The sequence below is a fragment of the Puma concolor genome, chromosome D1, assembly GCF_028749965.1.
Source record: "Puma concolor isolate L17-30 chromosome D1, mPumCon1.1.hap2, whole genome shotgun sequence".
Classification (NCBI taxonomy): Eukaryota; Metazoa; Chordata; class Mammalia; order Carnivora; family Felidae; genus Puma; species Puma concolor.
The window spans coordinates 105065748-105085743 of NC_141676.1; the positions used below are offsets into that span (position 1 = coordinate 105065748).

Here is a 19996-nt window from a genome sequence, read left to right on the forward strand (position 1 = left end):
CAAACAAACAAACAAACAAAAAACAGTAATATTCTCCTGGTTCTCAAATGTCCTTTGTTAGGTCAGGAATGCAATTACCAGCTCTTGTGTGAGGTATTTTATGTGTTCTCCAGACAACCCTGTAGAAACCTCCGCACTGTCCTTTGATGTGGCTTTTGGACTTCCTGGCTGACTTACAGACCTTCTAAGCTCTTGGTTAAGTCATTCGCCCCTCCCAGCAGTGCTCTGGGACAGTGTCACCCAGACTGGCTCCCCTGCATCCACTTGGGCTGTGGAAAGCTCACCACCCGCCCCACAGAGGCCAAGTGCAGGTGCTGCCGTCATGCCCCGCTCTGGCCAGCCTCCTGATTCAGACTGCCCTCACTGGGTACCAGGCACCCTTCTCTGTGCCTCTGCAACACAGGTCAGGTTTTCTCAAGAACTTTCTTGGGCACCATCCTGAGGGCAGCAGGCGTGGGCCTATGCAGCTTCCGCAGCTCAGCAGGGGTGGGGTGGGTGTGTTTCAGGTACTGTCTGCCCTGCTAGAAACAACTTCCATCTCTACATGGTTCTCTCGAGGTCCATCTCCACCCTGTTCTCACATAGAAGGGTTGAGAACATCACCATACCCGCCCCCCACCAACTGTTAAGAATTCCCTTCCAGGAATCCACCTAATGAATCTGTGTGCTTCATTTATATAGGCTGTTGGGTGTGGCGCTGGCCAGCTTGGCCCTTTCTTGGAAGCAGTGTATTAGCCCCTGTCTTTAGAATTGGGGGCACGTAGCACCCATGGGACTTGACTTTGAGGCTTTGTTAAAAATTCTGAGCAACAGAGAAGTCTAATCTACATTCTATAAATGTGGATGAAATAGCAAGAATGGCTTAAAAAATAAATCCATCAATCAGTAGAGTGGAAAGTGACCTCCAGTTTCTTTGGTTCTATGTTTGAAGCCAGTGACTACAAACATTTTCCTAACTCTGAGTGTCCTTTGCTCTCATCCTGGCTGCTAAGACACATCTCCTGTCCAGAAGCTCATGAAACTACTTCTGACTTCTCTCCCATCCCCAAATGTGTCTAACCCACATTGGCTTCCCTTAGGACTTTTACCTCTAGAGTCTTGGAGTCTTGGAGGCCCAGAAGGGTAACAGATGGGTATTAAAAAAAAATTTTTTTTTTAACGTTTATTTTTTTTTGAAGGAGAGAGAGAGAGTGTGTGAGCAGGGGAGGGGCAGAGGAGAGGGAAACACAGAATCCGAAGTAGGCTCCAGGCTCTGAGCTGTCAGCACAGAGCCTGATGTGGGGCTCAAACCCACGAGCTGTGAGATCATGACCTGAGCTAAAGTCAGATGCTTAACCGACTGAGCCCCAGATGAGTATTTTGATAGGGATCTTCTGGAATGCCTTGTCTGCTGATGGCAAGGTTTTCAGACCCAAAGGCAGGCTGGTGGGGAGGATGGCACTGAGGCATCAAATCTGGTGAGTCCCTGAGTTTCTTTCTTACAGTGTGTGCACATAATAAAAGCTTTTGACTTGAAATTCCGATTGACTGGTGTCCTTTGCTGTTTCTAATACACATGACAACACACCTCTCCATGTGTAGCCACAATAAAGAAGTGTTTTTCATGTTAGAATAATTTGCTGCAAGTCTACATGAGAAAAGGCTGAGTTGAAGCCAAGACTTAATTAGTTCTATTTTTATCTCTCATTATTTTCCCTACAAAGTAGGTAGATGAAAACAGTGGCAGTTTTAAGTGAAAAGCATCTTCTTCCTCTAAAAGTGGATTCACATCCCTGTCTGGGAATGACATGCTGTTGATTATTTGGGAATCAATCAACAGTTCTCATCCCCATTTAAAAAATGCTGCTGTGTCCTTGATAGGGAAAGTTAGGAAGACAAAATATTTTCTTAACAAATATTTAGTGTGTGTGGGGTGTGTGTGTGTGTTTCCATTGGAGGACATGATCACACGCTGGTGACAAATATCCCATTAGCACCTGCAAACATGGGATTGGGACAAAGGCTGGGAGCCACCAGAAGGAACAGGTGAGCCACCTGGCGGTAAAAACCCTACGTTTAGGCCTCAACAAAAGCACAAAGGACAAGATTTTTCTTTGTAGTTCTTTGGTTTTTCCTTCTGCTTCATTGCTAATTTTTCCCTTGGTCTGGTGGATTCTCTCAGCAACCCAACTTTAAGAAGCAACAGGATGGGGTGAAGAAAGACTGCCCTGATGTTGAAGCCCTGGGTTCAAGTCCTGACCAGGTAATTACTCACCATGGGCATGTTGCCTAAATTTTCTGGATCTCAGTTTCCTCATTAGCAAACCAAATAATATCTGCTCTCCCAACCTCCAAAAAACCTCTCAAGATGTGTTTAATAATACTACCAAGATACGTGGAAGTGTTTTGTAAACTCTTACTCCCTACACAATCGTGTGATCAGGGAAACTGTGTGGGGGTGAGGTGTTAGAGGAGAGGGAGCAGGTGGTCACCTGGGGGCTGAGTTCCAACTCTTGGCCACATGCTTGGCTTCCTGTGGTCCTGAAGGTAGAGACAGTGTCCCATAATATGACCTGTAGGCTCTGCAAGTCTGGCTGCTTCCTACCTCACTCGCCTTGCCTTCTACATTTTTCTTTCTCCAACCAGAACTGCTGTCCATCCTTCAGCTTTTACCCAATTATTGCTTCTTTAGGGTATCCATGCGGGACTCCCGGCTAGGTTACAATTTCTCCTGTTGCGTGATCTTAGAGAAGCACATACCTTTCCAAATTTGTAAGGGTTGTTGTGGTTACCATTTCCCTTTATTTAAGTGATTTCATATTAGTATTTGTCTCTCCTATTTGCCTATACGAGGGGCAGGGATAAATTTTGTCTTTTACCTTTTTATTCCTGGTTCCTAGCACAAGGCCAAGGATATGGTAGGTGCTCCGTGCATATTTGTTAAATGACTGAATAAATGACCAGATGAATGAATGAAGAGATGGATTCATCTTGTAGATCCTGTAAGGATCCAAGGATAACTCGTGGATATTTGAGCCTCACCCCTGAGCGGTCAGCTCTGTCTTCCCAGCATGAAGTTAAGAAATAGTGTGAATGAGGGGCGCCTGGGTGGCGCAGTCGGTTAAGCGTCCGACTTCAGCCAGGTCACGATCTCGCGGTCCGTGAGTTCGAGCCCCGCATCAGGCTCTGGGCTGATGGCTCGGAGCCTGGAGCCTGTTTCCGATTCTGTGTCTCCCTCTCTCTCTGCCCCTCCCCCGTTCATGCTCTGTCTCTCTCTGTCCCCAAAATAAATAAACGTTGAAAAAAAAATTAAAAAAAAAAAAAAAGAAATAGTGTGAGTGAGTAGTTGGGTGAACAACTATTCTGGTTTGCCCAGGACTGGGCACTTTCAGTGCTAAAGCTAGGAGAGTCCCAGGCAAACCAGGGCAAATTGATTACCCCAACCTGATACCCCACCTCAGGTTGGTGAAATTGGTACTGGAACCATAGAAAGCCAGAATACAACTGGTGCAAACTGCCCTTTTATGCTCAGAAATGTATTTACCTAGGAGTCATTTGGATTTGTGTTCATCGACTGGACATTCACAAAAGGACACATATAAAAGGGAAGGGAGCTTTCTGGAGAAACCATGACTCCCAGAGAGCACCCCACTCTGGGTAAGAAGGTAAACGTTGACGGGCATTAAGGGGGCCCTTTTTGGGATGAGCACTGGGTGTCATATGTAAGAGATGAATCACTGGGTTCTACTCCTGAAGCCAAGACTACACCGTATGGTAACTAACTTGAAAATAAATTAAAAAAAAAAAAAAAAAAGTTGCTGGAGATGGAGTTGCACCTGGGCTGACTCATGTCCTCAGGAAAACAAACCGACAAACCCCGTGTTATTTTTCTGAGGAGGGAACTGTGCTGGGCTATGCCAGCAAACTTGTTTATACTTGTGTTGGGGTGTGTGTGTGTGTGTGTGTGTGTGTGTGTGTGTGTGTTCTTGCTTGAGCAGCAGCTATCAAGAAGCCAGGGCCATTTTGTCCAGAATGGGAGGCGTCTGAGCACAAGCAGCCCCAGAGCTGAGCGGGCAAAGCGCAGCACCAGTGCTGGGGAGCGGGGTCTCCGTTTTGCAAGCAATCCCGCATGCCTCTGAGCTTGGGGAAGTGACCTCTTTGCGGACACTGGGAGTGAGCACCTTTAGTTATTCTTCTGCAGGAATCGTGGACTCTTTAGACTGAGTAGGGGAGTGGGGGTGGAAGGTGTAGATGGCAGTGAGAGGAACAGGTACAGGGTGCTTTCACCCGACAGACAGGTTTATGGGTAAGCTTGAAGCTCTTCCTCGAGGACTTGCACAAATGTCTGAGGAAGACCTGAGGTGGGTAATGAGGCTGAGGGCCTGCCAGTGGAGGTGGGACAAGCAAAGGCACCCAGGTCGTTGTGAAGGGGACTTTATTTGTAGCCACAACTTGGGTAGCTCGGCTGACATTTGGGTTCCGTTTTGAAGGATTTATAACGTGATTTTGCATATGGTGGAAGTGGAAGACATTGCTGAGAAGCTGATAATTCTGTCCACGTACATGCCCACATTGGGTAGATCTTAGGCACAGCCATTCTGGGATAATCGATTTGCCCTGGTTTGCCTGGGACTCTCCTAGCTTTAGCACTGAAAGTGCCCACTCCTGGGCAAACCAGAATAGTTGTTCACCCAACTACTCACTCACACAATTTCTTAACTTCACGCTGAGAACACAGAGCTGACCGCTCACAGCCCCATAACGTAGCAGCAACAAGAGTATGTCTTCCTCTGGGATATTAAGAATCCTCAAAACTGGGGCACCCGGGTGGCTCAGTCGGTTAAGCGTCCGACTTCAGCTCAGGTCATGATCTTGAAAGAGCAGACCTAGGCCGGCTGACTAGTGACTATGTCCCCGACATGGCCGCAGAAAGAAGTTCCCGCTCAAACCTCAGACCACGCATCCCCCCCTTGAGTAACTTATGTTTTCTAAGAAAGCAGGCTACCGATTGATGCATTCCTCCGAAGTCTGAGGAGGGAGGAAGGGGAGTGTGAGAGGCGTGGAAAGTGTGAGAAGAGGGAGGGCTTCTCTCAGGTAGGGGCCAGAGGCAAGAGCCCTCAACCCTGTCCACGCTTAGAATGACCTGAGAGCATTTTAATAACTGACCCCTCCCCAAACCAATTAAATCAGAGTTTCTGGGGATGGTGTTTGGTGCTAGGTATTTATATAGCACAGCAAGGCTGACAGCCAATGGTTAATAGGTGACCAGTGAGAAATGTTCTGTATACACTGAGGCCAAACATGTTAAACAACCTCAGACACAGTGGTTCTTAAACTTCAGGTGCATCAGAATCTCCTGGAAGACTTGTTCAAACACAGATTGCTGAGCCCCACCCCCAGAGTTTCTGATTCAGTGGGTCTGTGACCACCAGGCCCAACATTTGCATTTTTAACAAGTTCCAGGTGACGCTGATAATTGCTGATCTGGGACCACACTTTGGCAGCCCATTGGCTGAGGCCACGACCCTTCCCCAGCCAATCGGCTAAGGCCATGATCCCTATAAAACTTTTGTGCTTTTGAAACCCGCTCTCTTTCTCTCCGGTGTCTCACCACTGCGTCAGTGCAGGTAGGGGATTGAGCTCGACCTATCTCGAATAAAGGCTCTTTGCTTTTGCATCGGACTCGGCTCCCTGCTGGTCTTTGGGGATCACGAATTCTGGGCATAACAATCTCATGTTTCATGGGTTCCAGCCCCACATCGGGCTCTGCACTGACAATCTGGAGCCTACTTAGGATTCTCTCTGCCCCTCCCTAGCTCGTGCACTCTCTTTCCTTCAAAATAAATAAACTTAAAAAAAAAAAAGGAATCTACAAAATCACGAAGATATATTGTGAAGCTCCCCTTCAAATTGTGTGCCAGAGGCAGAAAATGAACACAAACAAGGAAGCTTCCTATCTTAAGAGGCTATCCTGGGCCAATAATTCATTTTCATTTGCCAAGACACATTCTCTAGCATTTCTATTTATATCTGCAGTGGCTATTCACACTAGATTTTCTATGATGGAGCCAATTTTGCAATATATTTTCCTTAGTAATGGATCAAGTACATAATGTTATGAGTTTAAAAGCATATTATACAAGTAAAAATCTAAGTCAGAAACATGTTTGCTAGAAAACTATGCCTTGATTTTTCATTCTCAAATTAGGATCACTATATCACCATGATAGTCCAATCCTTATCAAGTTGGGACAGTGACTACCACCCCCAAATGAGGAAAATATGTAGAAGGTGGTAAAGAATAAGGAAGGGAAAGGGTTCTACTGACATTCCTTTGTTCCGGAGATTCCTTGGCAGAAGCAGGTCCTAGATGAACAGGTTCCTAGGTCTTGGTGTTAGACAGAAGGAGTCATTGGCCTCATCTGCCGGGGCACAGAACGGCAGGGGTCTAGGGCCAGCCATCTGGAGAGAGGGCACGTCTTCTTTTCCCAGACAGGCTGAGAAGATGAGGAGTAACCCACCAAGGGCCAGGAAGACACCAGCAGCCCAGCCCAGGTAGAGGGCATCTCCAAACTCCCAGCGAGGCACAATCTCAGGGATGCTGTTATCCCAGAAGTCTTGGATCGTGGCGTAGGCTACCCAGGAGACTGGAAAGAGGGTAGTGGCTGAAGCAGATGTTTCCAAAGTCCCTCCCAGGAGGCAGAGCCGCCTCTTAAATACCCATCTGATCCTGTGAAACTGGAAGCATTCGGACCCACAGCCAGAGAGCAGGAGCCCCAGTAGCCCCAGCCCGTGGGAGGCTACCATGAGGATTCGGGATACCTGGAGCTCCTGGGGCAGAGACAAGAAGGACTCAAAGGCCTTGCACACGGCAACTTCCTCCTGATTCACGCAGACCTCCCAAAGCCCCATGATCCAGGTCTCCATTTCGTTCAGTTCCAGATTGAGAGTCTTCCACTGGGGCAGGATGGTGGTGACACATGAGCAGACCCAGCCGAAGAGGGAGAGGAGCAGTCCCCCAAGCTGGGCTTTCCCGTGGAAACTCCAGGCCATGGTTGCTCCCACCACGGAGCTAGAAAGTGAGGACAGGTGGCTGGGTGACCGGTGAGCAGGCAGCACTTTGGGGGAGACCCAGTGGAAGGTCTTTCACATTCGGAGAGGGCTCTTGTTTCAGTTTTTAGGCAGCAGCTGAGGCAGGTGCCAGGAGCTTGGCAACACTGGGTTTAGGGGTGTGTCCAAGATGGGATGTGGGCGTGGGTTCTGGGGGAGGGTCCCATGAGAGGCAAAGAAAAGCTAGAGAGTAAGCCATCAGTATCGATTTGATGAGTAAATTCATAAACCTGAAGTTAAAATCACTCCCCAGTTCCGAGAGGATGAGAATGGTGTTTTGGGAATATACACTGATAAGATCTTTCTGGAGGGCAACATGACTTCACATTCCATACTTTTTTTTTTTTGAGAGCGAGAGAGAGCACAAGTGAGAGAAGGGGCAGAGTGAAAGAGACAGAAAGAGAGATGGAGAGAGAGAGACACACACACAGAGAGACAGAGAGAGAAGCAAGGCTCACTCAAACCAGGGCTGGAGCTCACCCGAACTCATGAACCATGAGACTGTGAACCATGAGATCATGACCTGAGGGGAAGTCAGTCAGATGCTTAAAGAATGAGCCACCCGGGCTCCCCGAATTTCATACTTTTAAATACACACATACTTTGACGCAGCACCTTACCTCCAGGAACTTACCCCAATTTATTGCGAATATATACAAAGATTTATGAAAATGTCCATTGAAATATTATTAATGATTGCACACTTTGGTTAGTACTAGGTAGCCATTTGAAAGTGATGTAGAAGAAACTTCAATGACACGAAAAATATTTTTGATTCGTTAAGTGAGACCAGCAAGTGACCAGTTTTTATTTCCCTATTTGTGCTTGTCTATGTACTTCATACATTTGATAAGTTTACCATTTAATATTTTTGTAAGCAGAAAAAAAATAGCAAATGCCCCATTCAATGAACCTAGCCAGACCCAGAATATACCAGGAGGGAAGCGCTCTCTCCCCATTCTCCTACTGCTGAAGGACAGCAGCTATAATGAGTGGTGGTCATACCAGCTTCCATACTCCTATTTGCTGCTGCAAAGAGGCAGGTATGGACAGGAAAGGAGATAATTTGCATTTACTGAGAATGGCTACACGCCAGACTTCTGACTAGATACTTTATCCTTATTTAATTTTCACACTGCCACTGCGAGATACATGGTGGGTAACTTGCCAAGGTCCCCCAGCTGGGAAACGACAGGTCCAGCTCCTGAGCCAGGGGACTCAGACTGTGACACTCCATGTTTCTGTCTCCAGGCTACAACAGTGATTCCTCCCGCAATGTGCACGCACACTGGTGACACAACATGTGGGGTAGGGGGTTAATCTTTACGGCAACACACAGAAGAAAATTGGGACTTTTTTTAAAGTGTATTTATTTATTTTGAGAGAGACAGAGTGAGCGGGGGAGGGGCAGACAGAGAGGGAGAGAGAGAGAATCCCAAGCAGGCTCCGTGCTGTCAGTGCAGAGGGACTCGAACCCACGAACCGTGAGATCATGACATGAGCCCCAACCAAGAGACAGACGCTTAACTCACTAAGCCACCTAGATGCCCCAAAATTGGGATTTCTTATAACAAAGACATAAATGTTGACTAATGTATTTCCCTATTCATATTTTGATCTCCTGATTGTCCTGTGGTGCACCAGGAAGCAGGGGTGTTGGGGGGAGGAAGTGAGGATGAGTATCTAAGGAAACACCACCTTGACATTATCCAAATGATGTCTCAATACAGCCTGATCAGATTACCAGTGGTGTGGGGGTGGAGGGAGGTGAAGGCTCTTGAAGGCTCTCTTTTTCTTTCGTGTTTTATTATAGGAAATTTCAAACACATACACAAGTAGAGCAAATGGGTAAAGGAATTTCATGTCCTACCACCCAGCTTCAGAAATGATCCCCACATGCCAATCTTATTTTATCCATACCTGCATCCACCATTCACATCCCTCCCTTCACACTATTTTGAAGCAAATGGGGTGCTTTTATAACAACCACATGTTCTAAGCAACACAATGGCAAGATATTATGGATCCCTGGAAATGCTGCCTGCTTGTGCTATGTTCATCCAGATTGGTGTCTGATGTTTTGACTCTTGAAAACAGGCATGTCACGTGTGTATGAGCTCAGGACGGATTCATTCTCTCAGATACTGCTCCTTATTTCCTTGCCTTTTTTTCAGAGCCCTTTCTTGACCATTTGTGGCCATCTGTGAGTTGGAAGACATGTAAACCATGATAAGTGTGAACCAGGTAGGAGGTCAGGTTGGTGAGGGAAAACAGAACCCATTCATGTTATTGATTGCTTTTTACTTATTCAAATATTCATTCATGCCCACATGCGCGGACTGTGTGTAGCAATCCCACTCCATCCCCTATGTTTTTTCTTCTTCCTCAACCTAACTCTGGGTCTTCCCAGAAAACTTGAGGAACACTGTGCCACTAATCCAGTGGTCTCTCTGCCAGATACAGGTGGAGCCCTGCAGTGGCATTTGTGGGTATGACCCATGGATTAGTTAACTGGAGAAGATCTCAGATGCTCAACCTCAAAGTGGCCCCTCCTTCCATTCTCAGTTCAGATTCCTCCTTACTGTGAAACTTTTCTGGTTCAATTAGAGCCTGGGTGCTCCTCCTCCAACATTTCCTCTGCCCTCTGTACCTTAGCTTCAGGGCCTGTTACTTGCCCATGCCCCTTCTAAGGCCTGTACCGGATTTTGTATTTATTTTATATTCTTTTCCTTAAAGGGCCCTCCCCCTCCCAGCAACTGATAAGATTTAGGCTCCACAAAATCTGGATCAATCTCTCATTTACCTTCAAGATAGCAATGATAATATTTCCTGGGATTCTGGATTCCCAGCCTAGTCCATTGTCTGTCATACAGTAGTTGCTCAATAAATATATAATACAAGTTTTCAGGAAGGTCATCTGCAGGTCCTTCTTTCTCACTGGACCTTTCTAGTAACAGCATTTAGAATTCAAAGTGAGGCTGACAGGTCTACTGAACAGAAGCGGATCTGGTTTTCTAGGGAGAGATGCCTTCCCAGTATGTTTGGCTGTCCTTTGTACTTCCTGTCTCAACCCCAGTTTCCTGTCCTTTGCTCATGTCACAGGAAGCCGCCCTAGCCTCACTGGGATAAGCGGGTTGTCCTACAGACACTTAAAATATAGACACTTAAAATTGACAAGGACCTTAATTAACATCAGCATCTACTTGAGGTCAACCCTCACAAGATACCTTTTTAAAAAATTAAACGTGACATTTTAACTAAAGCAGTATATGTTTATTACAGAAAGACAGGAAAATATAGAGAAGAGAATAAATCCCGTAAGTCTGCCACTAATATGGTGTATGTTCTTTACCTCTGTATATGTATCTGTATCTACTTATTTTAAAAAACAATCATAGTGTACATAGTATATTGTGAACATCTTTCAGTATGTAACAGTAAATAATGAAACAATTTTTTTAAAAATTTTCATCAAGTTGATTTATTAACCTCTGATAGAAAGTGTTAACAGGCGCCTAGGTGGCTCTGTCCCTTAAGCGTCTGACTTAAGCTCAGGTCATGATCTCATGGTTCATAAGTTTGAGCCCTGCGTCGGGCTTCATGCTAACAGCACAGAGGCTGCTTGGGAGTCTCTCCCTCCCTCTCTCTCTCTGCCCCTCCCTCTCTCAAAATAAATACACTTTAAAGAAAAAAAAAGTGTTAAGTATCTTGTTCTAGTCCACACAGTACTAATGTTATTTATACTTAGGTAATATAAATAATACAAACAATATAAATACGTAATGTATTATTATAGATGTAACACATATTTGCTACATGACATAGTATATATGTAATATATGAACAAAGATCTATATGATGTAATATATGTACATAGATTGCATTGTAAACTGTGCAACATAAAAAGAGTGCTATTTAGGGATGCCTGGTGGCTCAGTCAGTTAAGCCTCTAACTTCCACTCAGGTCATGATCTCACGTTCATGGGTTCGAGCCCCTCGACGGGCTCTGTGTTCAGAGCCTGGGGGCTGCTTCGGATTCTGTCTCCCTCTCTCTCTGGCCCTCCCCCTGTTCGCACGCTTTCTGTCAAAAATAAATACATAAAAAATATATATACATATATAGTGCAATTTAGTCAGACTTTTAGTTATGAGGTGACGCCACTTCGTTTGCACAACTCCAGAGGGCACTACTCACATAGACTCTGATGGCCGCTGCAGCCCTTGAAAGTGAATATTCAACGAAAAAAGATCAAGATGGGTTCGTCCGGTATTCCAGCTCGATAAGTGTCACAGGTAAGCGTTTTGAAGTTGAGAAAGGTTCATTTAGGACTGATTTTTAAGTAAAAACCCTTCATTTCGTCTAGCGAAAAACAGGCGGGAAGAGACAAGCTGTTTGAAAATAGCTAGGGAGGGAAACGCGTCTCCCCTGGTTTGCCAGCTACGGGACACCGTGGAAGTTCCACGCTAGGACAGTCGCGGTGCCTGCTGGGAGTTGTAGTGCGGCCTCGCCTTCCCCGCGGCGGTCTGAGCCTCGCGAGACTCAGTTTCCCGGCAGGCCGCGCGCCAACGCCGCCGGCGGCGGGACTGGGACTGCCGCGCTGGCCACGGGAGAGTGACCCCGTCAGCGTTGGTTCCAGTCGTGGCGATGGCTTCGTTCGTGACGGAGGTTCTGGCACACTCGGGGAGGCTGGAGAAGGAGGATCTGGGCACTCGGATCAGCCGCCTGACCCGGCGGGTGGAGGAGATTAAGGTGAAGGAAGGCCCGGCACCCGGGGACCGACTGAAAAGGAACCCGGCTCTGTTTGTGGAGGGACCGGGAAAGGAATGGGGGCTGAGGGCCGACAGAGTGGGTGTGAGCAGAGTCAGGTGGGGACGCTGAGTGAGAAGAATGCGACGTGGGAAGGCTGGAAGTATTTGGATTGAGGAGAGGGCTCGGAGGCGAGCCCGGACAGGGGCTGGGGACTAGGGAGGGGGGGAGGCTTGAAGGGGAGGAGACGGTGGCTGGGGAGTGGGGTTAGGTTGGGGAGGGTTGGGGTGGGGTCGGGGGGTTTGGAGGAAGACTGAGGAGACCAGCAGGAGAGGTGGGACTGCAAGCCCCGAGGTGTCTAGGGAGGGAGCTTGTGAGAGAGAAATGCAGGCAGGACTCCCTAGGGCATTTCCTCCACCCATTCCTTTTTGTACGATTTGTTGATGAATAAAATAGCTTTGGGAGAATGGTACCTTTCTCCTCTCTGAAATTTTTGTTGTTCAAATCTGTCAACATGTTTATTAAACTCTGTTCTTCACCCCCAAGTGCTTTGAGGCTGTCCTGAGTGTTACAAAACTTGTAAAGAGCACGTTAGTGGACCCTGCTGTCTTGAGATTGATTGATAGACACACAAAAAGCACGCAGCCATCCACAGTTTTCACTTGGTATTGCTGTCCTTACCTTGCCAGTATTCACCCACATCTCTGTTGGATTCATTTAAAATTATGTGCACCCGCATGAAGTCTGAATTTAAGGGGGCAAGTTTGGCACCTTATCACAAAGGCACAAGAAGTAGGTCTTCCTAACAACCCTTGATGTTATGAAAATAGTTTCCTGAAATCAGTAAGTTTCAGGTTACTGGCATCTCTTCTTTTACAGGGCTGTAGCGTTTTTCACCACTTTTTATATGGTGGAAAGACTATTAAGCTACCTTAGCACGGCACTCAAGGCTCCTACCGTTCTGGATCTAACTCTCCTTTCACCAGGTTTCCTTTACCAACTTGAATCCTCAGCCAACTGACAATTACTTTCTGTGCTCCAAGCAGACCCAGTATTTTTCTTGGTTTCCAATTTTGTTTACGTTGTCATTTCTCCATCGTTGCTTGTAATATTCTACCCATTTTTTATGTTCCATCTCAAATGCAATTTTCTGCATGAAAAATATCCCCATTTTGCTCCAGCAGAAGTGACCTCTTTCTCATTTGTGTTTCTGGAGGACATTAACTTTGTTCCTTAATTACATTTTTGTATTCTGGTTACATAAGTGTATAGTATTTTTCCTATTTAAAAATAAGTTATTTGTAAGCAGGCATAATTTACCCTGGTATCTTCCAAAGCATTCAGTGCAAAGTATTCAGTAATTTGTTTATTGATGAAACTCAAATTAAGTTAGACTTCTAAGATCAGGCCTTAAAGTTTTATAAGCAAGAAGATAGAAATTCATAAATTGAAGTATACAGATTGTGAATTTAATTTGTCTATTTGCTTTTCTGTTGGCTGTATGATTAAAATTGCTGGCTATAGTCTGAGCTAATCTAGTTCAATATGAAAACTGGCTGCCCCTTTGCTTTTTTAACATTTGTACAGCTTTTGGGCACTCGTGGAATTGGGTGATTTTTGTCTTCTTGGATCTAATAATGTTATAGGATCCTTAAGGGTGAGAGAAATGTGATTTTCTTTTCTTTCTTTAATTTAATTTTTTATTTTTAAAAATTTACATCCAAATTAGTTAGCATTTAGTGCAACAATGATTTCAGGAGTAGATTCCTTAGCGCCCCTTACCCATTTAGCCCATCCCCCCCCCCCACAACCCCTCCCGTAACCTTCAGTTTGGTCTCCATATTTATGAGTCTCTTCTCTTTTGTTCCTCTCCCTGTTTTTATATTATTTTTGTTTCCCTTCCCTTATGTTCATCTGTTTTGTCTCTTAAAGTCCTCATATGAGTGAAGTCATATGATTTTTGTCTTTCTCTGACTAATTTCACTTAACATAATACCTTCCAGTTTCATCTACATAGTTGCAAATGGCAAGATTTCATTCTTTTTGATTGCCGAGTAATACTCCATTGTATGTATATACCACATCTTCTTTATCCATTCATCCATCGATGGACATTTGGGCTCTTTCCATACTTTGGCTATTGTGGATAGTGCTGCTATAAACATGGGGGTGCCCGTGTCCCTTCGAAACAGCACACTTGTATCCCGTGGATAAATGCCTAGTAGTGTAATTGCTGGGTCATAAGGTAGTTCTATTTTTAGTTTTTTGAGGAACCTCCATCCTGTTTTCCAGAGTGGCTGCACCAGCTTGCATTCCCACCAACAATGCAAAAGAGATCCTCTTTCTCCACATCCTCGCCAACATCTGTTGTTGCCTGAGTTGTTCATGTTAGCCATTCTGACAGGTGTAAGGTGGTATCTCAGTGTGGTTTTGGTTTGTATTTCCCTGATGATGAGTGATGTTGAGCATGTTTTCATGTGTCAGTTGGCCATCTGGATGTCTTCTTTGGAGAAGTGTCTGTTCATGTCTTTTGCCCAATTCTTCACTGGATGATTTGTTTTTTGGGTGTTGAGTTTGATAAGTTCTTTATAGATTTTGGATACTAACCCTTTATCTGATATGTTGTTTGCAAATATCTTCTCCCATTCTGTCGGTTGCCTGTTAGTTTTGCTGATTGTTTCCTTCGCTGTACAGAAGCATTTTATTTTGATGAGGTCCCAATAGTTCATTTTTGCTTTTGTTACCCTTGCCTCCGGAGATGTGTTGAGTAAGAAGTTGCTGCAGCCAAGATCAAAGAGGTTTTTGCCTGCTTTCTCCTTGAGGATTTTAATGGCTTCCTATCTTACATTGAGATCTTTCATCCATTCTGAGTTTATTTTTGTGTATAGTGTAAGAAAGTGGTCCAGGTTCATTCTTTTGCCTGTCACTGTCCAGTTTTCCCAGCACGACTTGCTGAAGAGACTGTCTTTATTCCACTGGATATTCTTTCCTGCTTTGTCAAAGATTAGTTGCCGTATGTTTGTGGGTCCATTTCTGGGTTCTCTATTCTGTTCTATTGATCTGAGTGTCTGTTCTTGTGCCAGTACCATACTGTCTTGATAATTATAGCTTTGTAGTATAGCTTGAAGTCTGGGATTGTGATGCCTCCTACTTTGGTTTTCTTTTTCAAGATCGTTTTGGCTATTTGGGGTCTTTTCTGTTTCCATACAAATTTTAGGATTATTTGTTCTAGCTCTGTGAAGAGAAATGTGTTTTTCAAAGAAACCCATTGGCTGGGAGGAAAAGTGTGGGTAACTGGCAAGAAGGCTCCAACATGGAGGATTCCTTATGGAAGATGAGCTGTATATTTTTAATAGAGTTCTCGACTCATCTCACTGTAATTCTTCTGTCTTATTTTATAGGGTGAGGTGTGCACCATGATCAGCAAGAAGTATAGTGAATTCCTGCCTAGCATGCAAAGTGCACAGGACCTGGTTACCCAAGTGGATAAGCTATCTGAGGACATTGACTTGCTGAAATCTAGGATAGAGAGTGAGGTAAGAATGGTTTGTTATATTGGTTAGGTTTGTAGGCTGGTAGTTCAGCTTCCTGATTCCTAAGACAATTCAGTTCTGTGTATAAGTTTTCAAGACCTCACTTTTCTTATTGGTAAATGGAAGTGGCATTAAATAATTTTAGGGTAACTGCCAATTTTAAAATAGAAATATTGTCCAAAACTATAATTTAAATGATTTTCATAGTAAAAATTTAAAGCTATAATAATAATGTCTTGCATTCGAATAGCACTTTACAAATTAAAAAAATAATCTCAGAATTTTATTGTCTTCAGAATAAAATAAAAACAGATAAAGCTTAGAACTGGGTCATTTGGCCTTTTCTCTTGTCTCCTCTTAGTTTAAAATGTTTCTGTCTCTCTTTTTTTTAATTAAAAAATTTTTTTTTTTATTTTAGAGAGAGAATGCAAGCACGCGTGGGCGGGGGAGAGGGGCAGAAGGAGAGGGAGAAAGAGAATCCCAAGCAGGCTCCACACTCAGCGTGGAGCCCAACATGGGGCTCAGTCCCATGACCCACATAGTGCAATGACCCTCACTCAGGTCACAATTGTGACCTGAGATGAAATCAAGAGTCTGATGGTCATCCGACTGAGCTACCCAGGCTTGATTTGCCAATTACAAGCACTGTGCTTCCTGTCATAAAGCCACTCTCTGGATGCAGGGAGGATCCTTGCCCATCTCGTACTGTATCACTGTGTAGGGCCAGTGCTTGCTGTGTTTCTTCTGGATGGTCTGGTGGGTTCAGAAATGCTTATCACGTTTGCCGGGGTGCTGCCATCACAAAAAGAAGTCAGCGAGTCTGCAAACAAAAATAGCCACTTTATAATTTTAAAAACATTTTTTCACCTATGTTATTTCACCAGAATTTTTTCCCTGTATTTTACTTTTAGGAAACATAGTCATTTGAGGGAAGGAAAGCTGACCCTAGAGGTTTAAACAGGTGTACTCTTCGAGGCCTTCTACATCTATTGCCAAATTCTTGGGCAGGGCTCATTGATACCCCAAATCAAGTTGGTGAAGCATTTTCAGGGTCCTCAAGGAAAGATACCCAAGTCTTTTCTCTATGTGATAATTACAAAAGAAGGAAAATGAGCAGAAGCGGTTTTCAAAAGTTCTGTAGAAAATTTTATTCACAAATGGGGAAACCGCTGGTTACCTGGAAAATCGATCGCCAGTTCATCGACCATGATGATTAGTGGTTTTAATAAACATAAATCTGTTACTTTACAACTCTGTCACAGTTCAAATCATATTTTCAAAGTGTATTTATAATTAGTTGATTGTTTGATCAGCGAGTCAGTGGTGTAGTCTTAGATTGTACTATTAGACATACAGTGTCTGGAACAAGAGGGTCATGGACTGTCTGTACCTTTTGCTGGCCAGATTATGGTTGGTGAAATTTATTCATTTCTGGTTGTTATATTTTGAAAGGTGCCTGGTCTGAATGAGAAGGTCCATGCCTAAACTTTGTATCATTGGAACATTGAAAGAAACTAAGGGCATTTAGCCTTAGTAAGATTCAAATTTATGGCTGGAGATGCGGAATTAGGTTGAACAGGTAGATATTAATAGAGATTTATTTAGCCATTTGGTATATTTATTGAGCCATCTGCTAGGTGTGAAATACTGTGGTAGCTGCTGAACAAGACAATTTTTTATTTCACAATGTGAATCTCATATTTAATGTAGATGACTAAAATAGTATGATACACATTAAGTAGAAATAATTCAGTCAGAGAGGGAAAATACAGCTCAGCTTGGCTTCTTGTAGGAAATAGTATCAGACCAAAACCTGAAGTGCTTGGTAGTTAGACAAAGAGGAAGGAGTGTTTCAGATGGACATAGGAGATAGCATTGCAGAAGCATAGATGTAATGAGAGATGTTGCTTTTGGAGAGCTGTGGCAATTCCACGTGACTCCTGTCTAGAGAGTGGTGGAAAGGGACACAAGATGAGACTAGAAAGGTAAGCAGGGACCTTGTATATCAGGTTAAGCGGTATGGAAATTATCTTGATGGCCCTGTGGAAGCCATGCCTCCATGGCTTTTAAGCAGAGTAGTGACATTGAATTTGAATTTTAGAAATCCCATTCTGCTGGCAATTTGAAGAAAGGACTTGAGGAAAACGAGACCGAGAAATGAGAAGGCAGTTAAAGCATAAGGAGGCAGTTAAACTAATCAGGGAAGAAAGGACAGTGGCCAGCTCTGAAGTCAGTGGCAGTGAGAATAGAGGAGAGGATGAGGATGAATCCTAGTGATGTTTAACAGGTAGGATCTTTGGGACATTAGGTGGGGAGTGAAAGATGGAGGGGTCAAGGATAGTGAAGAACCAGGTCATTGATGTGCCATTCACTGCAGTAGAGGATCTAGAGAAGGAGTGGGTTTTTGTGGGGAGCCTTTGGGATATCCCAGCGGAGCTGCACAGTTGGAGTGTATTAAAACAAAGGCTAGACTTCGAAAAGAGAGAGACAGACAGACCTTGAAATGCAGTTGCTCAAATGGCTCTTTAATTGCAGTAGTTTAGGCTAGCAGGCTGATCCTATACAGTCAAGAACTTTGAGGGGGTCTCAGATTTTAATTTACACACAAGTTAGCTAGTTAGCCTGCCACGATTTCATGGATGCTGTTAGAAGACATGAGACTCCTTGGATGGCAGATGGATAGTGTATTACTCAGAGCAGTGGGTCGGTTGAGCATTTTGTTCAGAGGTTAAGAGCAAAGAGAGGGCACGGAGGAGGCTTATGTGTTTTCCTGACTCAGACTTGGAAATGGTGCACATCACTTCTGCTACGATTTCAGTAGTGAGATCTTAGACACATGGTCACACTCCACTGAGAGAAGCTAGAACGTATAGTCTCATTGGGTAGCCACGTGCTCCTACTGTGAGAGAATGGGAAAATGGATTTGCATGTCACCCGTCCATATACATGTTTGAAGGTTAGGAAAATATTATGGACTTGAGATAGTAGTCCTTAGAAATTGAAGCCATGGGAATGGATGAGATTGCCCAGAGAGAGTGTATAGAGCACGGTTTCTCAACCTCAGCCCAGTTGATATTTGGAGCTGGATAGTTGTTTGTTGTGGTGGGCTATGCTGTGCATTGTGGAGTATTTAGCAGTATCCTCTGCCAGTAGAATTCCTTCATTTGTTACGACCCAAAACGTCTCCAAATATTGTCAAATGTCCTCGAATGGGAGTGGGGCAAAAAAAATAAAAATAAAAAAAAGATTATTTTTTGAGAACCACTGGTTCAGAGTAGGAAGAGGGCCAGGGAGAAAGGAATATCAATATGTGTGAAGTAGTCAGAGGGCAAATGAAGTGACCCAAAGAAAATGAATGGCCAGAGAACTAGGAGGAAAGTCAGTGGAGAATAATTTCAGGGAATTAAGAGAAAGGAGTTAACTGTACTGATAGATAGTTAAACACTGATGACGTATGCTTTGGATTTAGCCACAAGGAGTTGATTGGTGTTTGGACATATTTTGCAATAGTTTTGATGGAAACCAGATCTCAGCGAGTTACAGAATGAACGATAGGTGAGAAACTAGACTGTGAGTATGGCTCACTGTTGAAAGAAGTTTGGTTTTATGAGAGGGAGGAGACAAATAAGGTAGCTACTGAGAAATATACGTGGTTGCTGAGGTAGAGGAAATTTTTTCTCAAAGAGGGGGGAGATTTCAGCATGTTTAAACCTGAAGGAAGGAGCCTTGCTCTAGTGGGTATTCAATCCGTGTATATTTTATAAATGAAGAATGAATTAGGAAGAGGTAAAGGTACAGAAGAGAGGAAATAATTAACAGTGCAAAGTCCCTGAAAAGGCAGGACAGGATGGGAGGTGGATTCTGATTTAACATAAAGTCCTTCTAATAGAGCTATCAGCTGTGGAATGAGTTGTCACTTGGCAACGGGGATACCGCTCTAGTCGTCCAGGTAGATGAGCTCTCTGATGAAAAATACTGCTTAACTTAAGGATAGATGGTGACCTGAGCGTATTAGGTTGCCGGGAATAGGTATTGCTGCAGAGGGTAGTGGTTTGGACTAAGTGGATGCTTAAGATCTCTTCCTCATACATTCTGTGTTTTTTTTTATTCCGCGCTTAACCAGCATTTAAATTTCAACGTGAATTATGTTCGCCTACGAAAGCTTATGAATTAGCCACAAACGTCTTGTTTCTTAGATACCGTATAGCCTGAAAGTACTTTTCTTTGATGTGGATTAGGTCCGCCGGGATCTTCATGTGTCAACTGCTGAATTTACAGATTTGAAGCAACAGTTGGAAAGAGACTCGGTAGTTCTGAATTTGCTTAAACAGCTGCAAGAGGTCAGTAAAACTCAACTCAAACTTCAGTGTTTCAGGGGCGAGAAAATTATTTGTTTTCAGTTGGTCTCATTTTTAAATGTGTATCCCCTGGTTCTAAGGGTTTTTTTTTCATATTTTAAAAACAAAAGCAGACAGACTTGAAATAATAGGATGTATAAAATGAAATACCTAATAACCATGCTTATCTTTTCAGTTTTCTTCTGCTATTGAAGAATATAACTGCGCATTAACAGAGAAGAAGTATGTTACTGCTGCTCGGTGTCTGGAAGAGGTATTAAACTCTTTCT

The 19996-nt window shown here is 44.0% G+C and overlaps 2 protein-coding genes across 2 annotated transcripts in view; one reads left to right on the forward strand and one right to left on the reverse strand.

The window, feature by feature from the left end:
* Positions 1-6307: 6307 nt before the first annotated feature.
* Positions 6308-7358, reverse strand: CLDN25 (claudin 25). Its single transcript, XM_025929087.2, has one exon. It carries the CDS (start codon positions 7030-7032, stop codon positions 6346-6348), a length of 687 nt encoding a protein of 228 aa, XP_025784872.1. The 5' UTR covers positions 7033-7358; the 3' UTR covers positions 6308-6345.
* A 4277-nt stretch (positions 7359-11635) lies between these two features.
* ZW10 (zw10 kinetochore protein) overlaps positions 11636-19996 on the forward strand; it is a 35836-nt gene continuing 27475 nt past the window's right edge. The window contains exons 1-4 of the mRNA XM_025929040.2: positions 11636-11839; positions 15238-15372; positions 19608-19709; positions 19903-19980. Coding sequence (XP_025784825.2) covers positions 11735-11839; positions 15238-15372; positions 19608-19709; positions 19903-19980 — 420 coding nt within the window. The 5' untranslated portion in view covers positions 11636-11734. The remainder of the gene's footprint in view (positions 11840-15237; positions 15373-19607; positions 19710-19902; positions 19981-19996) is intronic.

Excerpts from the sequence above, each read along its gene's own strand:
- CLDN25 (XM_025929087.2), bottom strand. The coding sequence starts at position 7,032 with ATGGCCTGGAGTTTCCACGGGAAAGCCCAGCTTGGGGGACTGCTCCTC.